General features: G+C 40.7%; 1 protein-coding gene across 1 annotated transcript in view; it reads right to left on the bottom strand.

Annotated features, from left to right (window-relative positions):
• Positions 1–12,298: 12,298 nt before the first annotated feature.
• The window catches only part of SEC63 (SEC63 homolog, protein translocation regulator), a 66,058-nt gene continuing 59,649 nt past the window's right edge, over positions 12,299–18,707 (bottom strand). The window contains exons 20-21 of the mRNA XM_082634000.1: positions 14,341–14,445; positions 12,299–13,376 (exon numbers count right to left, since the gene is read on the bottom strand). Coding sequence (XP_082490126.1) covers positions 13,233–13,376; positions 14,341–14,445 — 249 coding nt within the window. The 3' untranslated portion in view covers positions 12,299–13,232. The remainder of the gene's footprint in view (positions 13,377–14,340; positions 14,446–18,707) is intronic.

Raw genomic sequence — 18,707 nt, 5'->3', positions numbered from 1 at the left:
AAACTAGTCCTTCGTGGGGCAGGGCAGAAGAAAGTAACCGTTTCCACCGAAGACACCTATTTCAGGGTCTTCAGAGACAAGGGAAGACCTGAGCTCCTGGTAGTAAGTCTCCTAGGGACAATCGCACTGCTCCTGAGAGCATCTTTGCCCTCGTCTTCCCCTCATTTTCCACAGGTATTAGGTAGCTTAATGCTCTGCTGGCCCCATCACTTAGACCACCTTGAGTAAGTGTGATAGGGAATCCATCTTTTTAACTACAAGACTTGCCAACTGTAAGAAAAATACAAGTAGACATCTTGCTCAGTCAAAATTAGTAGTATCTCTTGCTGCAAACGCAAAACAAAAAGATGAAGGTCTTGTGTCTTGTTTTACCTTACTCACGCAATGACGCCATCCTCTCCCCTTCTCACAATGCTGTACAGACGTTCTCTAGGCAGACAGGAAAATCAAGAGACAGATGTTCCAAGTGAAAACCAAGGGCAAGAGATGTCCTTACCGCCAAATGACTGTCTCTCGCCCTCCTTCTCCACCCAATGCAAGTTAACTGACAAACACTGTCAAGGTCTTCATGGTGGGTGTTTTTTTTATGTGTCCGTTTGGCTTGGCCAAGGTACTCTGACATTTTGGTCAAACACTGGATGTTGCTGCGAAGGTATTTTTTTAAACGAGATTAACATTTCAATCAGTAGACTTTAAGTAGATTATCCTCCACAATGTGAGCAGGTCTCATCCAATCAGTTGAAGGCCTCAAAAGGAAAAAGATTCACTTCCCCCAAGGAAGCAGGGAATTCTGCCTCCAGACTGCCTTTGGACTCAAGACTGCATCAACTCTTCCCTGTCTCCCAGCCTGCCAGCAGCTCACTCTGGAGATTCTGGACCAGCCCAGCCTCTACAATCGTGTGAGCCAATTCCTTAAAACACCTCTTTCTCTCCCTCTCTCTCTCATACATAGATATAGACATATCTATATCTGGCTGGCACCCTGCTCAGCCCAGACCCATCCCTCTCACCTACTCCAGAACTTGGCTCCAGCAATACCCCTCTCCTGCCTTATAAGTTTTTCCTCTCCAGTAGATGATTTCCTTCTGCATAAAACATACTGTTATTGCTCTCATCTTTTTTTAAAAAAAATCTTGATTTCATTTCTCTTCTAGCTGCTACTCTCTTTCTTTGGTCATCTTTGTAACAACATCCCTCTAAAGAGTTGTGTGTGCTCTCTGTCTCCAAATCTTTCCTCCCGTTCTCTTTGTTTGCCTTTTTTATTGTGAAATACAACACATATACCAAAAAAAGGGGGAGTGGAGGGTAAAAACAGAACCATACAGCTTAATGATTTATCCAAAACAAATACCCTTGTTACCACCATCCAGGTCAAGAAAAATAGCACGTTAGCAAGAGCACAGAAGTCTTCCTTATGCTTTCTTCAACTTCCTGCCCATCTGCCCCCAAAGGTAGCCACCATCCTAACTTTTATGATCATCACTTCCTTGATTTATTTTATTGCTTTACCTTCTAGGCATGCATCCCTCAACACTGTACTTTAGTTTTACCTGTTTCTAGAACTTTAAATAAGAGGATCAAAAAAATGTCTTCTGTGGCTGGCTTCTTTCATGCAATATCATGTTGGCAAAATTCACCCATGTTGACAAATGTAACTGCATTTCATTTATTTTCATTACTTTATAGAATCCCATTGCATTAGTTATCTATTGCTGTGTAACAAATTATCCCAAGATTTAGCAGGCTAAAACTAATATTAATTATATCACCTATGTCCTGATAGTCAGGGATCATTTGTGGCTTAGCTGGGTGTTCTGGCTTTGGGTGTCTCGAGTAGTTGCGGTCAAGCTGTTGCCTAAGGCTATAATCTCTGAAGACTTAACTAGGGCTGGAAGATCCACTTCCAAATTCACTCACAGGGCTGTTGACAAGACTTGGGCCTCTCCATAGGTCTGCTCATGACATAGATTCCCCAGAGCAAATAGTCCAAGAGAAAAAATGTGAGTGAAGGCGCTCCCGAGATGGAAGCTGCAATGTTTTTTATAACCTAATCTCAGAAGTGACACACTGTCACTGCTGCTGTTTGCTATTGATCACACAGACCATCCTGGTCCAGTGTGGGAAGGGACCACCCAAGGACATGAGCACCAAGAGTTAGGGATCACTGGGGACTATCTTGGCTGCTCCCCACCACAACCTTTGTATAAACATAGAAAACTTTATCCTTTCTATAATCAACCAATATTTGGATTACTTTAATTTTGGGGCTGTTATGAACATTCTTGTACATGTCTATTGGTGTATATGTGCATGCATTTCTGCTGGATAAATACCTAGAAGTGTAATTGCTAGGTCACTGCCTACGTATAAGGTCAAGTTTAGTTACTAATGGCAAACTGTTTTAGGAAGTGATCTACAAAGTTACAACCCTACCAGGAGTAGATGTGATTTCCAGTTGCTGCATGTCCTCAATACCACTTGGTATTGTCAATCTCTTCAAATTCTGCCATTCTCATGAGCATGTACTGATATCTCATTGCGGCTTTCATTTGCATTTCCCTGATGGATAAAGAGCTTGAACAGGTTTTTTTATGTATGTGTTAGGACCTTGGGATATAGTGTTTTGTGAACTGTAGTAGATGTGGAGACATGGCACTCAGCTCCTCCTTCCAGGAAGGACTCGCTGCCCAGCAGCTGAGTGGTCCCCAGACAGCCTCCAGCCAGTGGCTCCTTCAGGGTCAGCCTCAACTGTAGAGAACCACCTTGTCCAAGGTCACGCTCTTCCTGGGGAGCCCATTCTCTGACTGAGCAAGGCAGACTATAAAGGTACAGCCTGACACGGGACACAGGACACATTAATGAGCACCCTCTACCAAGTTAGCCTGGGCTTTGCTGGGCCTACATCGAAGTTCATCTCTTTTCTGTGCCCGATCCTGCTTCCTCCCCCTTTTGTTCACAATAAGCATCTTGATTCTTAATAAACATCTTGCACCACAAACTCCTTCTCAGGGTCTGCTTCTGAAGAACCCAATCTGCGACACAAAGTGTCTTTTTAAGCCTATTGCCCATTTTCCTGTTGAGGTGTCTGCCTTTTTTTTTTCTTACCAATTTTTTGGTGCTTTTTGTTTAGTATGGATACAACTCCTTTGTTAACTGCATGTATGGCAAATATCTTCTCTCACTCTGGGGCTTGCTTTCTTCATTTCTTTATTGTGTCTTTGGACAGAAGTCCTTCATTTGGATGTAATTCAGTTTCTCAATTTTTTTTCCTTTTTAGACATGTTCTTTGTATCCTACCCTAAGGTCATGAATATTTTCTCCTGTATTCCAAAAGCTTTTATTGTTTTGCCTTTCAGTTTTAGACTTATATGCCAGCTGGAGTTAATTGTTGTATAAAGCATGAGACAGAAGCCATGTATCTTTGTTTTCTTTTTTCCCAAATGGATATCCTATTGTCCCAGCATCATATTTTGAAAATGCCTTCCTTTCCCCCACTGCTCTGCAGCACCAACTTGTCACATATATCAAGTGCATGAGTCTATCCACACGTGTGGGGCTGTTTCTGGATTCCCATTCTGTATCATTGGCCTCCTTGTCTGCTCTTGTCCCAATATCACACTGTCATAATTCCCGTTCTGAATTTCAAAGCTGCTTGGAGTGGGGTTTTTGTCTCCAGTTGTTCCACTGAAATGGCTCTTATGAAGATCAGCAACATTTCCTCCTGGTTAATCCAGGGGTCAATTCTCAGTTCTCACCTTTCTTGTCTTCTCAGTGCAGTTGACGCATCACACCAGTGATGATACCTCCTTCTCCTTGAGAGCGTCTGCGGGAACCCCACACTCTTGGTCTTCCTCCCAGCACACGGTGTGCTCCTTCTCTGTCTCCTCCGCCACCTCCTCCTCACCCCAGCCTGGTAGTGTTACCCTTCCTCAGGGCCCAGCCATCTCTCACTTATTTCTTTGTTGATCTCATTCAGTGAGTAAATGCCATTTCAACCCAAATTTCTATTTTGAGGTGGACCTTGTTCTTAAGCTCCAGACATACACACTCAGCTGCCCACCTAACTTTTCATTTGAAGAATCTCAAACGAACACATCCAACACAGAACTTCTAATGTTTCCCCCCAGCTCTGTTCCACGTCTAGGCCTTGATCTTCTCTGCTGACAGCAACTCCATCCTTCTAGTTACTCAGGCAAAAACCGTAGAAGGATCTTTACTCCTCTCTTTCCCTCATAACAGCACATTCACTTCATTAGGAAATCCTGCTGGATTTACCTTCAAGATATGCACATCCCAAATCCAAACACTGCACCCCACCTCCATGGCTGCCGCCCCATTGAGGCCTCCATGCGGACAAAGGGATAGCTATACAGGCATACCTCGTTTTATTGTGCTTCACAGATTTTTTTTTTCCACAAATTGAAGGTTTGTGGCAACTCAGTGTCAAGAAAGTCTATCAAAGCCATTTTCCCCACAGAATTTGCTCACGTGTCTTTGTGTCCCTCTTTGGCATTTCTTACAATATTTCAAACTTTTTCCCTATGATATTTGTTACCGTGATCTGTGACAGTGATCTTTGATGTTACTATTGCAAAAAGATTATGACTTGCTGAAGGCTCAGATGATGATCTGCTTTTTAGCAATAAAGTATTTTTAAATTAAGATATGTATGGTTTTTTAGACATAATGCTATTGCACATGTAATAGACTACAGTATAGTGCAAACGTAACTTTTATATGCCCTGGGAAACCAAAAAAATCTTATGGCTCACTTCATTGCGATATTCACTTTATTGCACTGGTCTGGAACAGAGCCTGCAACATCTCTGAGGTATGCCTGTATAGCATCCATTGCCTTATAACACATGTAAAAATTCCAGGGAGAATTCTGCAGTAACCTTCTAATTGGTCTTCCTACTTCAACCCCTCTCTCCTTAGTCTTTTTTTTTTTTTTTAACATAATAGCCAGAAGTATCCTTTTAAGACATAAAAGGATCAAAACCCTGTCACTCCTCTGCTCAAAACCCAGCAGTGGCTCCCCCTTCACTCAGAGTAGAAGCCGAAGTCCTTAAACTACCTGAAAGACCCTGCCTTCTGCGACCTTGACCTTCGATATCTCTCTGAGCTCATCTCTTGCTGCTCTCCCCTCACTCACTCTGCTCCAGCCGATCCAGCCACTTTGATGGCCTCTTTGATGTTCCCCGCACTTGCCAGCCACTCCTGTCTTACAGCCCGTGTGTCAGGTTTTTTTGTTTGTTTGTTTGTTTTTTGCGGTACGCGGGCCTCTCACTGTTGTCTCTCCCGTTGTGGAGCACAGGCTCCGGACGTGCAGGCTCAGTGGCCACGGCTCACGGGCCCAGCCGCTCCGCGGCATGCGGGATCCTCCTGGACCGGGGCACGAACCCGTGTCCCCTGCATCGGCAGGCGGACTCTCAACCACTGCGCCACCAGGGAAGCCCTTGTGTGTCAGTTTTGCCCTCTGTCTGGAACACTCTTTCCCCAAATATCTGCACGGCTAACTTCTTCACTCCTGCAAGCCTTGGCCCAAATGTCAGCTTGAGATGAGACCCGTCTTGACCACAAAAAGTGAAACCTGTCCTCCATCTGCCTGCCTTGTTTTTCTCTACTTTCTTTTTTCCATCACTCTTATCACCTTCAATCATACTATTTAAATTACTGATTATGTTTATTGTTCATTCTTTTTCTCCTCTTTTAGAATGTACAGCAGGGGTCTTTATTTGCTTTTGTTCTTTTCTGTTTTCTTTGTATCCCAAGCACAGTCTACTGTAAGCTTTGTCCTCCGCCCCTCCCCTCGGCCTCAGGTCCCTGCACCTGGAGCCCATGAGGAACCCGTCAGTGATGGTCTTCCGGGGTAGCCCTGCTGTCGGAAGCAGTGGTTCAAGTAAAGACACGTGGGTTGTACAGTGCAGCCCCTGTGGGGGAAGGTGCCTGGGTCCCAGCTCCAGCTCCGTCACCAACTGTGACAAGTCACTTCTCTTATCTGAGTCTTTGTTTCCATGTCTCTCCCTCACGTCAATGCCTGGCCCTCTGTGGGCGCAGCTGGAAGTGTGATCTACTTCAAACCAGAGCTGCTGAGAAGGGGCCTCCCAGGTTCTCAGCACTTGCATACACGCTGTCATGAACTCCCCACGGTAAGGCCACCCCATGGAGGTGGCACCAAGACTAAAATCCATGGATTTTGTTCCCATACCTACATTCTCTCTGCTTATATTAGGCTGTGGAGAGACTGGGGGACAGGCACTCGGTTCAATCAGATTATAAGTACCTAGCACTAAATGCAAAGAAAATTTTACGAATCATACAGAGGGAGATGGAGGAAGGCTTTTTTTAAAAGATTTTTGTTTCTCGCTCTAAAAATTATTCAACACACTGAAACAGTCACAGTTCTACTCAAAACTCAGTTTTAGTATTAGCAAACCTAAAATCGTCTGAAGTAGAAAGTACTGCCCCTAATGTGTCATTCCTGACGCTCGGAGGGATACCCTGTCATCAAGTCAGCAGACTTGAAAGATGTGGAGGTTCAGTGTATAAAGAAATAATACTGTGAGTCATGACACTAGTTTCGTCTCCAATTCTCAAAAGCACTATTCGGAAGAATCACAGTAATCCTCATAATTTGCATGATAATGGGCCCGGATCAGCATTTTGTGAGTGGGGTAGGGTAGCTGGAGCAAGATCTCAGGACGGTGGAGAAAGAACAACTGCAGAGTCCGGAACCAGGAGTTGGTTGTGGGGAAAACAGCAACTCCGAGACATTTGGAAGGGATGCCCTACTTCCCTTCAACTTGGGGCACCTCTTCTGGTGCTCCCCCTTCTCTCTCTCATATATGTGTTGTCACATCAAGAAGAGGAGGCTCTGGAAAATTTTGGAAAGTTGATGTACAGCACAGCCAGCAACAGGAGTCCCAGGAATATGGCAGAGAATCAAGAAATTATAAAAAGCTGGAGAAACTTTGGATGTGATTATAAAGCAAGTAGACTAATTTTTACAAAGATTTAGATGCAGAGTAATTCATATAAATGAGGGAGGCTAGAGTTATCCCAGTAATATTACTGAATGTCTCCTTGGGAGTCCTCAGATGCACTTTAAATAAAAATCATGATTTTTAAAAAGGCACCCATTGAATTTTAGTCACATGCTTAATTTTCATCGAAATATCAGCAAATTTGACTACCCTCCCAATTCATCATCTCTAAATGACTTTTCACAGTAAAAAAAATAATAAATATTCTCTCAAAGGATGTTCAAATGCCAGCACAACTGTTCAGAAGAATATTTCAGAGGTTCCTCAATTATTTCAACCAAAGACACTCCAAAGACTCCCTGGACTTGGATAGCATCTTAGGAAAAAGGACCCCACTAAAGGAATGGCAGCTGTTCTACAAGGATCCACTCACTTGGAGGCACATGTTCAGTTTGTTGGGAAGAGTGGGATTTGGGGGGCGGGGGGGCAGGACACGTTTTGGGTTGAGGTTTTGGGCAAAGGTACAGAGGCAATTATCAAAATCTTTTATGGTTATAATATATAACAGCTATAGCGCTCATTTTTAGACACCCCGTTTGCACTATCACACTGCTCTGGATTCAACTTGGAAAATCCTGTATTTTTTTTAGTTGGTGCACATGTTAAGTGAACGGTCTTCAGTTGTAACATAAAACTATCTTTGACAATAAAACATTTGCAAGAGGTTTAAATGCACATGATTCTCAAGGAACATGGCCTCACTGGTCCTAACGGTCACTAAATAGAACTCATTCTCTTTGTTTGTTTGTTTGTTTGTTTGTTTTTGCGGTACGCGGGCCTCTCACTGTTGTGGCCTCTCCCGTTGCAGAGCACAGGCTCCAGAGGCGCAGGCTCAGCGCCCATGGCTCACGGGCCCAGCCGCTCCGTGGCATGTGGGATCTTCCCGGACCGGGGCACGAACCCTCGTCCCCTGCATTGGCAGGCGGACTCTCAACCACTGCGCCACCAGGGAAGCCCAGAACTCATTCTCTTTGAAAATAAGTACTCTATACCTCTTTGTAAATAGAAGTTACTATATATTTTGAATTCCAACTTTTGAGAGACAATTTTCTATGAATATCTCATGTTTCTGCAAACCTTGTGAGCAGAGGCACACTGCTTTTGTTCCAGACTATCTTTTTATGAGTGCATAGGAAACAGCCTTGGAAGAAAGAGTATCTCCCTCTTGGGCAGCTTTGCTTCATACTCTTTTTTTTTTTTTTTTTTTTTTTTTTTTTGCGGTATGCGGGCCTCTCACTGTTGTGGCCTCTCCCGCTGCGGAGCACAGGCTCCGGACGCGCAGGCTCAGCGGCCATGGCTCACGGGCCCAGCCGCTCTGCGGCATGTGGGATCTTCCCGGACTGGGGCACGAACCCATGTGCCTTGTATCGGCAGGCGGACTCTCAACCACTGCGCCACCAGGGAAGCCCTGCTTGCATACTCAAAGAGTAAGTTTCCTGAGCTCGAAATTCCTCAGCATGTGCAGCCTCCACCTGAGCTACTCCAATCAGCCCCGTGGAACTTGGGAGACAGAGGAGTAGATGGGGAACAGGAAGCTCACGCAGCCTCCAGTGCCTCTGACTTGGGAGCCTCCTGTCTTCTGCCAGCATCCATGACACTGTGGCAGGTTGTTAGCTTGCACACAGAGTAAAAATCTCAGACCCTTCGATAGTTTTTGACACCTACCATCCAAAAATTAATTTTGTAGATAAAAGGGTTTTTTTGTCCTGACTTACCACCTCTCTCAAGCAATCTAATACATTTGTATTAATAAACGTGGATTGTCTTCGGGAGTTTGTTGCAAAGGGGCTTAATGTTTCTAGCCAGAAAACCGAGAAGTAAATTTAATATGTTAAAGGACACATGTAATAAAGGCTAGGGTTAGACAGGAATACAAAACATTAAAGGGAAGGAGGTAAGCCTAGAAGGTGGCGATAGAAATAAATTATACAGCCATGTCTTTAATTTTGGTTCTTTGTGTCACAAACTAAACCATTCTTTGCTAAAGAAAATTATAGCCCTATCGCCCTCTACCGGAACCAGGCTAGAAACTACAGGGAAATAGTTTTAAAGTTCTTTATGGAATCTGCTCATAATTATCCAGATTTTAAAGTGTACACTTCAGGTGTCCAGTAACCCAACCTGGCAGGTTAATGCTGGACCATCTAGTGCCGAAAAGAGTGGACAGTCCTTCTCATGCTCACCTGTAATTTGTAGCAGCCACTGACTGCAGGGACCACTAACAGAGCTGTAGACTTTGCTGGAAGTCCCTGGAAGCCACACCTAGCACTTCTGCCCTCACCTGTCCCACTTTCCTTCCATGGACAACAGCTGCTTAGAACCCTCCCCTCATCTATTAACCCCATCACCAAACCTACTCTGTTCCACCTCAAAAAAATCACTTTGCTACACAGTGAATGCCAACCCTTCAACTCCAGCAGAGCAGCATCGTTTTGTGAACTCAAATGGTGAGTGCCAAAGGTCCAAACCTTCATTTTTGCTTAAATGGCAGTATAACAACACTTCAAAGCAGCATATCCAAATATTTTGATCATGCATTGAAATCAGAAAAGAATGTATAATGCACCAATAAATGTATTATTTATTTACAAAGTATAGAAGTGTACAATTGTACAATATATTATGTACATTATAAAACACACAAAAATAGAAATTTAAAAGGCTGAGATTAAATACAAACAACTGCTTTAACATTTTCCCAGTGAACTGATAACCTGCATATTCCTGGGATGTACAAGCCCCCACCTGAAACCACAGCCCTAAAGCAGGCCAATGATTGCTAGACTTGAATTTTTAGCTCAAGTTACAGAAAAATGTACAAGATCACAGCTTTTTTTTTCGTTTTGCAAAATAGCTCTAGCATCAAGTTTAAATGTGTGAAGATGCTTGATGCTAACTTTTTAAGACATATTTGGGCTAATCACTGCACAGCTGGTAGGTAAAATGTCACATTATGGTTCACTGATAGCTGTTTCAGTTACCATAAGGCAGATTAAATAGGGGATTTCATGGAGTTGAATAAGAATATTTGGGGAGGAAAATTCTTTAAAGAAACACTTAATAATAAAGGATGAAGGTTTGCCTTTTTCTTTTTTTAAGCCAACAAGTAGCTAGCACCTAAAAAAACTCCTCTGCCTACAGTGGAAAGACAAACAAAAAAAGGCATTCCAAACAATGGTCATTAGCCAATGCAAATGGATTAAAACAGACTGCCACACATCTGCCTGCCCTAATACCTATGAGTCATTAAGAACGCAAATTCTTTGATTTTTACAGCCCTGGTGTCCAATCACAGACCCAGCCACACTGAAACTCAGTAAATATGAGATGAATGATGAACAACCCCTCAAAAAATATGCGAAGTGCTTGCTGAATTACATTTGAAGTAACAATTGTTGCTAAAGACCACTCCAGCATCTGGTTTTGATTGGCTGAAGTGAATAACTGGATAAATGTTATGGTCGAGAATAATATGCTCAGAGAACCTCATTACATTCCTCAACACCCTTGCTCCCTTTTTCCACATCAGTCCATTGGTGTCCACCCGCTCTGTTTCCACCCAGGGCCTGAGCTTCCACCTCGCGGTGAAGCCCTGCAGCCAGACAGGCTCATCATCCTTCTGCACCCCTCAGTGCAAGCTGGGAGAAATAGAATACAGTGATGTTCTACACAGAAAACCTTATTTAATGTACTCAATTTAAAAAAAATATTCACAAAAAAATTTTTTTTAATTTTAAAGGACATGAACACCTTACTTCGAGATTGAGATATGCACGTGGGGCCTCAATCAAGTTTCATAACACAAAAATTTACAACTGAAAGACTTTCAATTGTGGTCTCCTCTGGACAAGTACCTTTTGTTTTAATAGGTACTTCACCAATTTAAAGAGAAAAATATTATACAAGAAGCTTAATTTCATAAATAACCAGTTCCACTTTGTATACGCACACTGAATGTTTTCGTCTATATATTCATCTATTCTGTTGACAAAACGTCAGCGTTTCTTGATGGGAACAAAACTGAAACTGCACTCAGTGAAAGTTTCCATTTGATTAAATGCAAACCAGGGTAAATTAGTTATTAAATCTCAATAATAGAGAAAGAAAGAAGGGATGTAGAATTCAGAGACTCGCTGGAAAGATGAGAACTATAAAATGAAGGCTCAATTCTTTCCCTATTGCAATATGGAAAGAGCTCATTAGAAGAAAATGTATTATTTGGTTAGGAAGTACACATGTATCACACAAATGGCAAAGGAAAACAGGCTAGTAGGGTCTCCTAATGAGGTGATGTTGTTTTTTTAAGCACTGTGGTGAGTTAGTGGGTTGTAAAATCGTCCTCTAGCCTTAAAATCAGAAAGAAGCCAGTTGTTTGAATAACTTACAAAGCCTCCTTAAGACAAAATAGCCACTAGAATAGAAATACTTTTCTTGAAAACTATCTTTCAAGAAAACCAGGAGCGCACAGACTACACATTGTTTCATTTGCTCACTTTCCTTTCCTTCATGCCACCTGCGTTTTCTCTAACCTCTCCTTTCACTGGATGCTACAGGCTGGCTCACTCCCTTCCACCTCACTTAGGTGGCCAGCAGCTTCCCAGCAAAACCTGACTCGAAAATTAAACCCACCCCCTACTTATAAAATGAAACAAATCCTCAGTGGCTTCTGCTTCTCAAGGAAGGGTCTCACTAACACCTTTAAAAGAAAAATAGATGATGGAGGTTCCAGTGAAAAAATTGCTTTGACCATATTATAGGAAATATTACATCCTAAATTTAGAACCAAAAAAACCCCCATTCATGTTTTTGGTTAAGTTTCAATTTTTATTTCCAACTACTGCAGTAACAAAATACCAGTGGTAATTCTGCATGGAAAGTGCAACCTTCTAAGTAAACAAGGTCACAAATTAGTATTCCAAGAGTACTTTGGTCTGTGGAGATTTTGATAGGAGAGGATTATTACAATCAGTCCTATAATAGAGACTTATGCTTCCTCTGTATCTAGTAATACCTCAATAACTCAGCATGTACACATTTCTGCTCTTTACACGCACTCCCTTCCAGGTTGTACTGTGTGAGAGTGTGAGGGGAAAATTCCTCCCAATCATGGGTTTTTCTATAGTATACAGAAATAGCAATCACTTCAGCAGTCATGTACATTATTATTAAATTTTTAGTTGAAAAATAAAAGAATGAGTTATCCTATCATATCCCTTTCTGGGAGTAAAAAGACACACCATTACAAACGTAAAATGAGTCAAACTTCTATTTTATTGACAGGAGTCCAAAATGAATACAAAAAAATGCCTCGTTTGCATGTTATAGTTTTCCTTAAAAGGCTTCTGATAGAGTCAGGTAGATTAAAAGCTAAGAATGTATTTCAGCTTTTATAATGAACCTTTTAAAAAAGGTTTAATAACATAAGTCACCAATATCAGAGAACATATGGTCCCACAATCATTTTTAGATCTATAGCTTATAAAAAGAATTAGATCCTGTATTGATCTGCTAAAATAGAGGCTTAAAAATGTTTTAAGCCATTAAAAGCCATTTTTATAATCTGATAACTCTGGGCAATTAAAAAAAGGAAAATCCCAAAATGTAGCCCTCTATATTATGTGGAATGTGACAGAATGCCAACTTACGACCAAGATAGGCAAAAATAAAATGTTTAAAGCTATGAATGGAGTTGTTATAAATACTCTTGTATCACTGCAAAATGTCAATAAATGAACAGAGCTTACCAAGAGATTAAAACTTGAGCAGATGTTACTTAAAACATTTGTGGTGTTTATCATACTTTAACGTTTGTTAAAACTAAAGCTAAACAAAGAAAAGTCGCTCATTTGTAGATTGTTTTTCATGTACCTTTACTTTCACTGGGACCATAAATGATCAGATAATACATAGCCCACACTTCTGGACAGTTATAACATAGGGTTTATTATCGTTTGCAGATGAAATAAATGCACCATCCCATACTTGAAAGGCTTTCACAAGCCTTAAGCATTTTTCAGACTGTACCAAGGCACCACCACTGCCTAGTTATATTATGCACCCATTTCTAGTAAAGAACTAACACCTCCTTCAACATCAGTTCTGCACTGTTTCTGGTTTATTACACACTTCCAAAACAGCAAAAATCTGCAAATATGTGCAAATATTGTGGTCCATTCATAGTACTGCTTAGTCATCATCTTCCTCCTCTTCTTCCTCTTCCTCAAAGCTATCTTCAAAGCCCTCGCTGTCCTCCTGGTCTTCATCCCCCTCTATTGCTGTATCCCACTGTGGGTGATTTTCTGGCACAGGCTTAGCCTCATGAACTTCCAACTATAAAAAAGAATTAAATGTAGACTTCAGAAACTTGGGGAGGAATAATGGGAGAAATACCTGGTAAAGAAAAGGTTTTCTTTGACTGCAGCAATTATAAAGAAATAGATTTTATGCTTTTAACTCTGAATTTAACATACTTAGAACAGATATTCATCCCAGGAATAAAAAGGTGAATCTACTAACATGTAAGTATAGTTAAATTTCTAATGTAGTTTGATAGTTTGATTTTAGGAGCTTATACTATTTATTCTGTGGCATGAAAGATGAATAACTGTGATTCTTGAGCGAGAACACTGAGTAATGTCTTAATAAGTCTTCTGCTGATGAAGAAAAACTCAAGTGTGACTTCCAAAGAGGTATTTTCAGCCTCCAGACTCATGAAGTAACATTCTACAGCCAATGGAAAGAAATACAGTATTCTCGTGGGGGAAAAAAAAAGGTATGTCTTTGCTGGCTCCCTTCTCTTAGGTCTCCAGTATACAGTGCAACAATACTTCTTCAGCACAATCTCTCTAACGCAATAGCATGCCTCTTATAAAAAGCTCAAGTGAAATGGTAAACACTGATGGGAGTGTGCTTCAAATGATACACAAATGTATACTCTAAAATGATCAAAAACAAATTAGTTTTGGAAATCAATAAACACTACAGTGGAATCTGTGGGAAAACACATGTGCTTTTTAAAGAAAACAGAACCCATGTGGTGAGGCCCTGTAAAGTTACAGCATATTACAGCACATTAAAATGTATCACGTAAGTTATACTCAAGGTTCTAAATCATTATACTCTAATACAACTTAAGTTTATTATTGAAAGAGTAGTCCATCAAGTATATTACCTAAAAGTATGAGATGACCTCTTTTTCTATTATTCTACATTTCAAAACTAGAAAAGCTTCCCCAGTATATTAAGCACTTATTCAAATAGACAACCATATGTACTGCATAGTCATTATTCTTACCTTCAATGGTTTAATCTGATCCAAACCCATATAGGAGTCTGATCTTAGAAACACTGTATATTGATAATTTCCAGGCTTTCCTGGTGCAGGAAACTTCAGTTCTACCTAGAATATAAAATCAGCACTTAAAATCTGTATTTTGAGGAGCGGAAGAAACAACAGCTCACTCCTAAAATATTTAGACCAGAGTATTTAATAGCTAGGGTTTACTCAGATGACACAGGAGGTCCTAATAAATGTTACAAAAGTTCTAACAACAACAAATATATACATATATGATGTTTATGTCATATATATACTATACAAAAAGAAAACAAAAAGAGGCAGAATTGATGGGGTTAATTTCTATCTCCACAATTCAAGAAAGCATATTTAAAGCGACCAAGTTCTATGTTGACCATCACATCTTGACAACTTGAAGAAATGAAGTTGGGTATAAAAGTAAAATAAATGAAATGGACTAAAATAGACTTCACCAGAGAGGAAATAGTTCTTGCCCAATTTTCTTATTTCTACGACAAATGCTGTGAGATAATAGAAAATATATATATTGGTCTCTGCCCTCAGTTCCAGGCACAGAGCTCTTCAAACCCCTGTAATTTCCTAAGTGATAAGAGCACAAGAAGCATCTTTTGTTCTAATATTTGGTCTTTGACTCTGGTTCCTGACACTGAGCTTATAAATCCCTTGGAATTTCCTGGGTAAGAATGAGTTCTCTTCTAATGAGGTGGCTCTTGGTGGGCTCCTAGATGAGGACTGGTCACCAGAAAGCCCAAACCATGATTAGAGGCTTAGAACTTTTAGTCCCATGCCCCCAGTCTCCAGAGAAGGGCTGAAAACTGAGTTAATGATCAATTATGCCTTTGTGATAAGGCCTCCATAAAAATCCCCGAAGTAGGGGTTCAGGGAGCTTCCGAGTTGGTGAACGTGTGCAAGTGCTGGGAGAGTGGATTGCTCAGAAAGAGCATGGAAGCTCCATGCCCCTTCCCACATACCCTGCCCTAGGTATTTCTTCCATCTGGATATTCATCTATATCCTTTATCATATTATTTTCATAATAAACTGGTAAATATGTTTCCCTGAATTCTGTGAGCCTTTCTAGCAAATTATTGAACCCAAGGAGGGGGATCATGCGAACCACGATTTACAGCCAGTTGGTCAGAAGTATAGGTGACAACCTGGGACTTGTGACTAGCATCTAAAGATGAGGAGTGAGGGAACAGCAGTCTTGTGGGACTGAACCCTTAACCTGAGGTAGATATCCAGGTAGACAGTGTCGGCACTGAGTTAAACAACAGGACACTCAGCTGGTGTCACAGCGAATTGCTTGGTGTGGGGAAAAGCCCACAAACTGGTATCAGAAGTGTTGAGAGTGCGGCAGTAGTGTTAGAGTAAAGGAGAAACACATGGGAGAAATACGTTTTTTCTTTACAGATGTCCAATGCCTTACAAGGTCAAAAAGATACGTTATTTCCTATCATATACTAATGAACTTGAAATACAAAAATTTACGAACTCTTAGAAGTTTCTATTCCACTTGGACAGAGGAAGAATACATTTTTATGATGACATTTAGATGTTCTGGTAGTCTGCCTCCACTTTCCAAAATCCAGATTTTGTTGGCAAGATTATATATTAAAATTTGCCATTAAAACAAACAAGCTAGAAAACATCATGGGAGACTTTTTTTTAAATTAATCTCAAAGTTTGGCCCCTCTAACTATAACATCAAACCTGCAAATCATAAAAGAAAAAGACTACTAAATCATACCATCAAACACCCAAATAAACCAATGGATAAACAAATGAGTAAATATTTCTATTTTTGCTTGATAAAAACAGCCACAATAGTAAAACAAACTGGGGAGAAATATCTGTAACACACATCACAAAGGGCTGATTTCATAATATTTAAACAAAAATAAAGTCCCCAAACCAATTTAAAAGACCAATAACCCAACAAAAATGAACAATGGTCACAAACAGACACACAAAGAAATATGATTCAAACACACTGAAAGATGTACAGTTTCCCTCTTAAGAGAAATATAAAATTAAAACTACACTGAATACAGCCAGCATAGTAAAAATTGATTCAGGCAGGAATCATCAACATATGCTAAAATGAGTGGGTTAAAGACTATTGGAGAACAGGGTATTCACATAGTGTCCAAGTATCACCTCACAGATTGGAGGAAGACATACTTTTTAAAACAGAGACAAGCCTTAACTAAATGATCAACCATAATATATTACCAATATCAGGCAAACTAATATAATGTGCCCCTGATGTGATGTACTAAGAAGATTATTACATCATCTACGCAGTATTTTTGCCAAAAATATTTGAGAAGAATGTAAGTGTGAGTAACCAATAAGACAAATTCAGATTAAGGGATATTCTATAAAATACCTTGCCTGGACTCTTCAAAAATGTCAATAGCTGGGACTTCCCTGGTGGCGCAGTGGTTGGGAGTCTGCCTGCCAATGCAGGGGACACAGGTGTGAGCCCTGGTCCGGGAAGATCCCAGATGCCATGGAGCAGCTGGGCCCGTGTGCCACAGCTGCTGGGCCTGCGCTCTGGAGCCCATGAGCCACAACTACTGAGACCACGTGCCACAGCTGCTGAGGCCCGCGCACCTGGAGCCTGTGCTCCGCAACAAAAGAGGCCACCGCAATGAGAGGCCTGCGCATCGCAGCGAGGAGTGGCCCCCCCCGCAACTAGAGAAAGCCCGTACGCAGCAATGAAGACCCGACGCAGCCATAAACAAACAAACAAACAAATAAAAATTTTAAAAATGTCAATGGCATGAAAAAATAAAAAAGAAAGAGGTCAAAACTCCTAGATGAAGGGTCTATGGAGGCATAATGTGCATGCCACGTTTTTATATGTCTCACACACTGAGAGGCAATGGACACACTTGAACATTCATTCTCCCTATGGAGAAATAAACATTTAGCAATATCTATCAAAATTACAAATGTGCAGAGCCTCTGATTCATTAATTCCACCTCTATGAATTTATCCTATAGATATGTTTGCACATGTGCAAAATGACATGAGGTTATTCACTGCAGCAAAAGAAACATCTTGTAAGTCCACCAAACAGCTGAGTGCTGAATAAATTAACTCCCACACAAAAGAATATCATGCAGCTATAAAAACAAATGAGGAAGCTTTTTCTGTATTAACAAAAATTAATACAGAAATTAATTTGCACCATAACTTGGTGCAAATTCCAAGTTATGTCACTAAGAGAAAAAGGTAAGGTGCAGAGCATGGTATATGCTACCTTCAGTGCGAAACTGGAGAGAATACACCTACATATTTCCTTGTAATTTATATACAATACCACATGAAGAATAGATAAAAGTTTGATAACACTGATGGTCTCCAGGAAGTGGAATGGGTGACTGAGAGACAGGGATACAAGATGTTTCAGTGTGTGCACTTTTGTATATCTTCTGAAATATTAACTAGGTGAACGTATTATCCATTCAAAAATAAGTAAAATTTAAATTTAAAAAAATGTAAAAATTACTCTGTCAAAAAATACCCTTAAGTTGGTACCAACTCTAAGTGTCAGATAAACAAGAAACTACTTCATACATGTACTACTTGGTTAGAAGGGTGGGAAAAAACTTTTTGGATTAAAAATCATCATCACAGATCTTGAAATTCAAAGCTTTGCTCTTGTCCACCAAGTCCAGGTAGACAGAACCTTCTTCCTAGAAAAATAACATAAAAAATCAAGAAAATCCAAGGGCAAAATATGTTCATCACAAAGCTATATTAGTGATGTCACTGACAGTGGACTAAGCAATGTAACAAAAAATTTCACTCTAAAAAACGAATCACCAGTTCTTTTTTTTTTTTTTCTTTTTCTTTTTTTTTTGCGGTATGCGGGCCTCTCACTGTTGTGGCCTCTCCCGCTGCGGAGCACAGGCTCCGGATGCGCAGGCCCAGCGGCCATGGCTCACGGGCCCAGCCGCTCCGCAGCATATGGGATCCTCCCAGACCAGGGCACGAACCCGTATCCCCTGCATCGGCAGGCGGACTCTCAACCACCGCGCCACCAGGGAGGCCCAAAATCACCAGTTCTTATATTTGTTTTTTAAGACAAAAGGTATATATATCTGAGCACTAACCCAAAGAGGATAAAAATCATAAATTTTTGTAAAACATAATTAAATTCTGGAGATAAGGTAAGGCATGTGTTCTTAGACAGTAACAGTGAAAACTCCCCAAAATAAGTTGAGAACAAGGTTTTAGAAGACTACCAGGTTATAGTTCAGTACTTCATAAATTTCCAATGAGCTCCCTCCAAAAGATGTCAGAGAACAGTTATAAAATGTGTCTTAAATA

The sequence above is a fragment of the Mesoplodon mirus genome, assembly GCF_964341445.2.
Source record: "Mesoplodon mirus genome assembly, chromosome: 10".
Taxonomy (NCBI): Eukaryota; Metazoa; Chordata; class Mammalia; order Artiodactyla; family Ziphiidae; genus Mesoplodon; species Mesoplodon mirus.
This window is presented reverse-complemented; position numbering and strand designations above follow the sequence as displayed.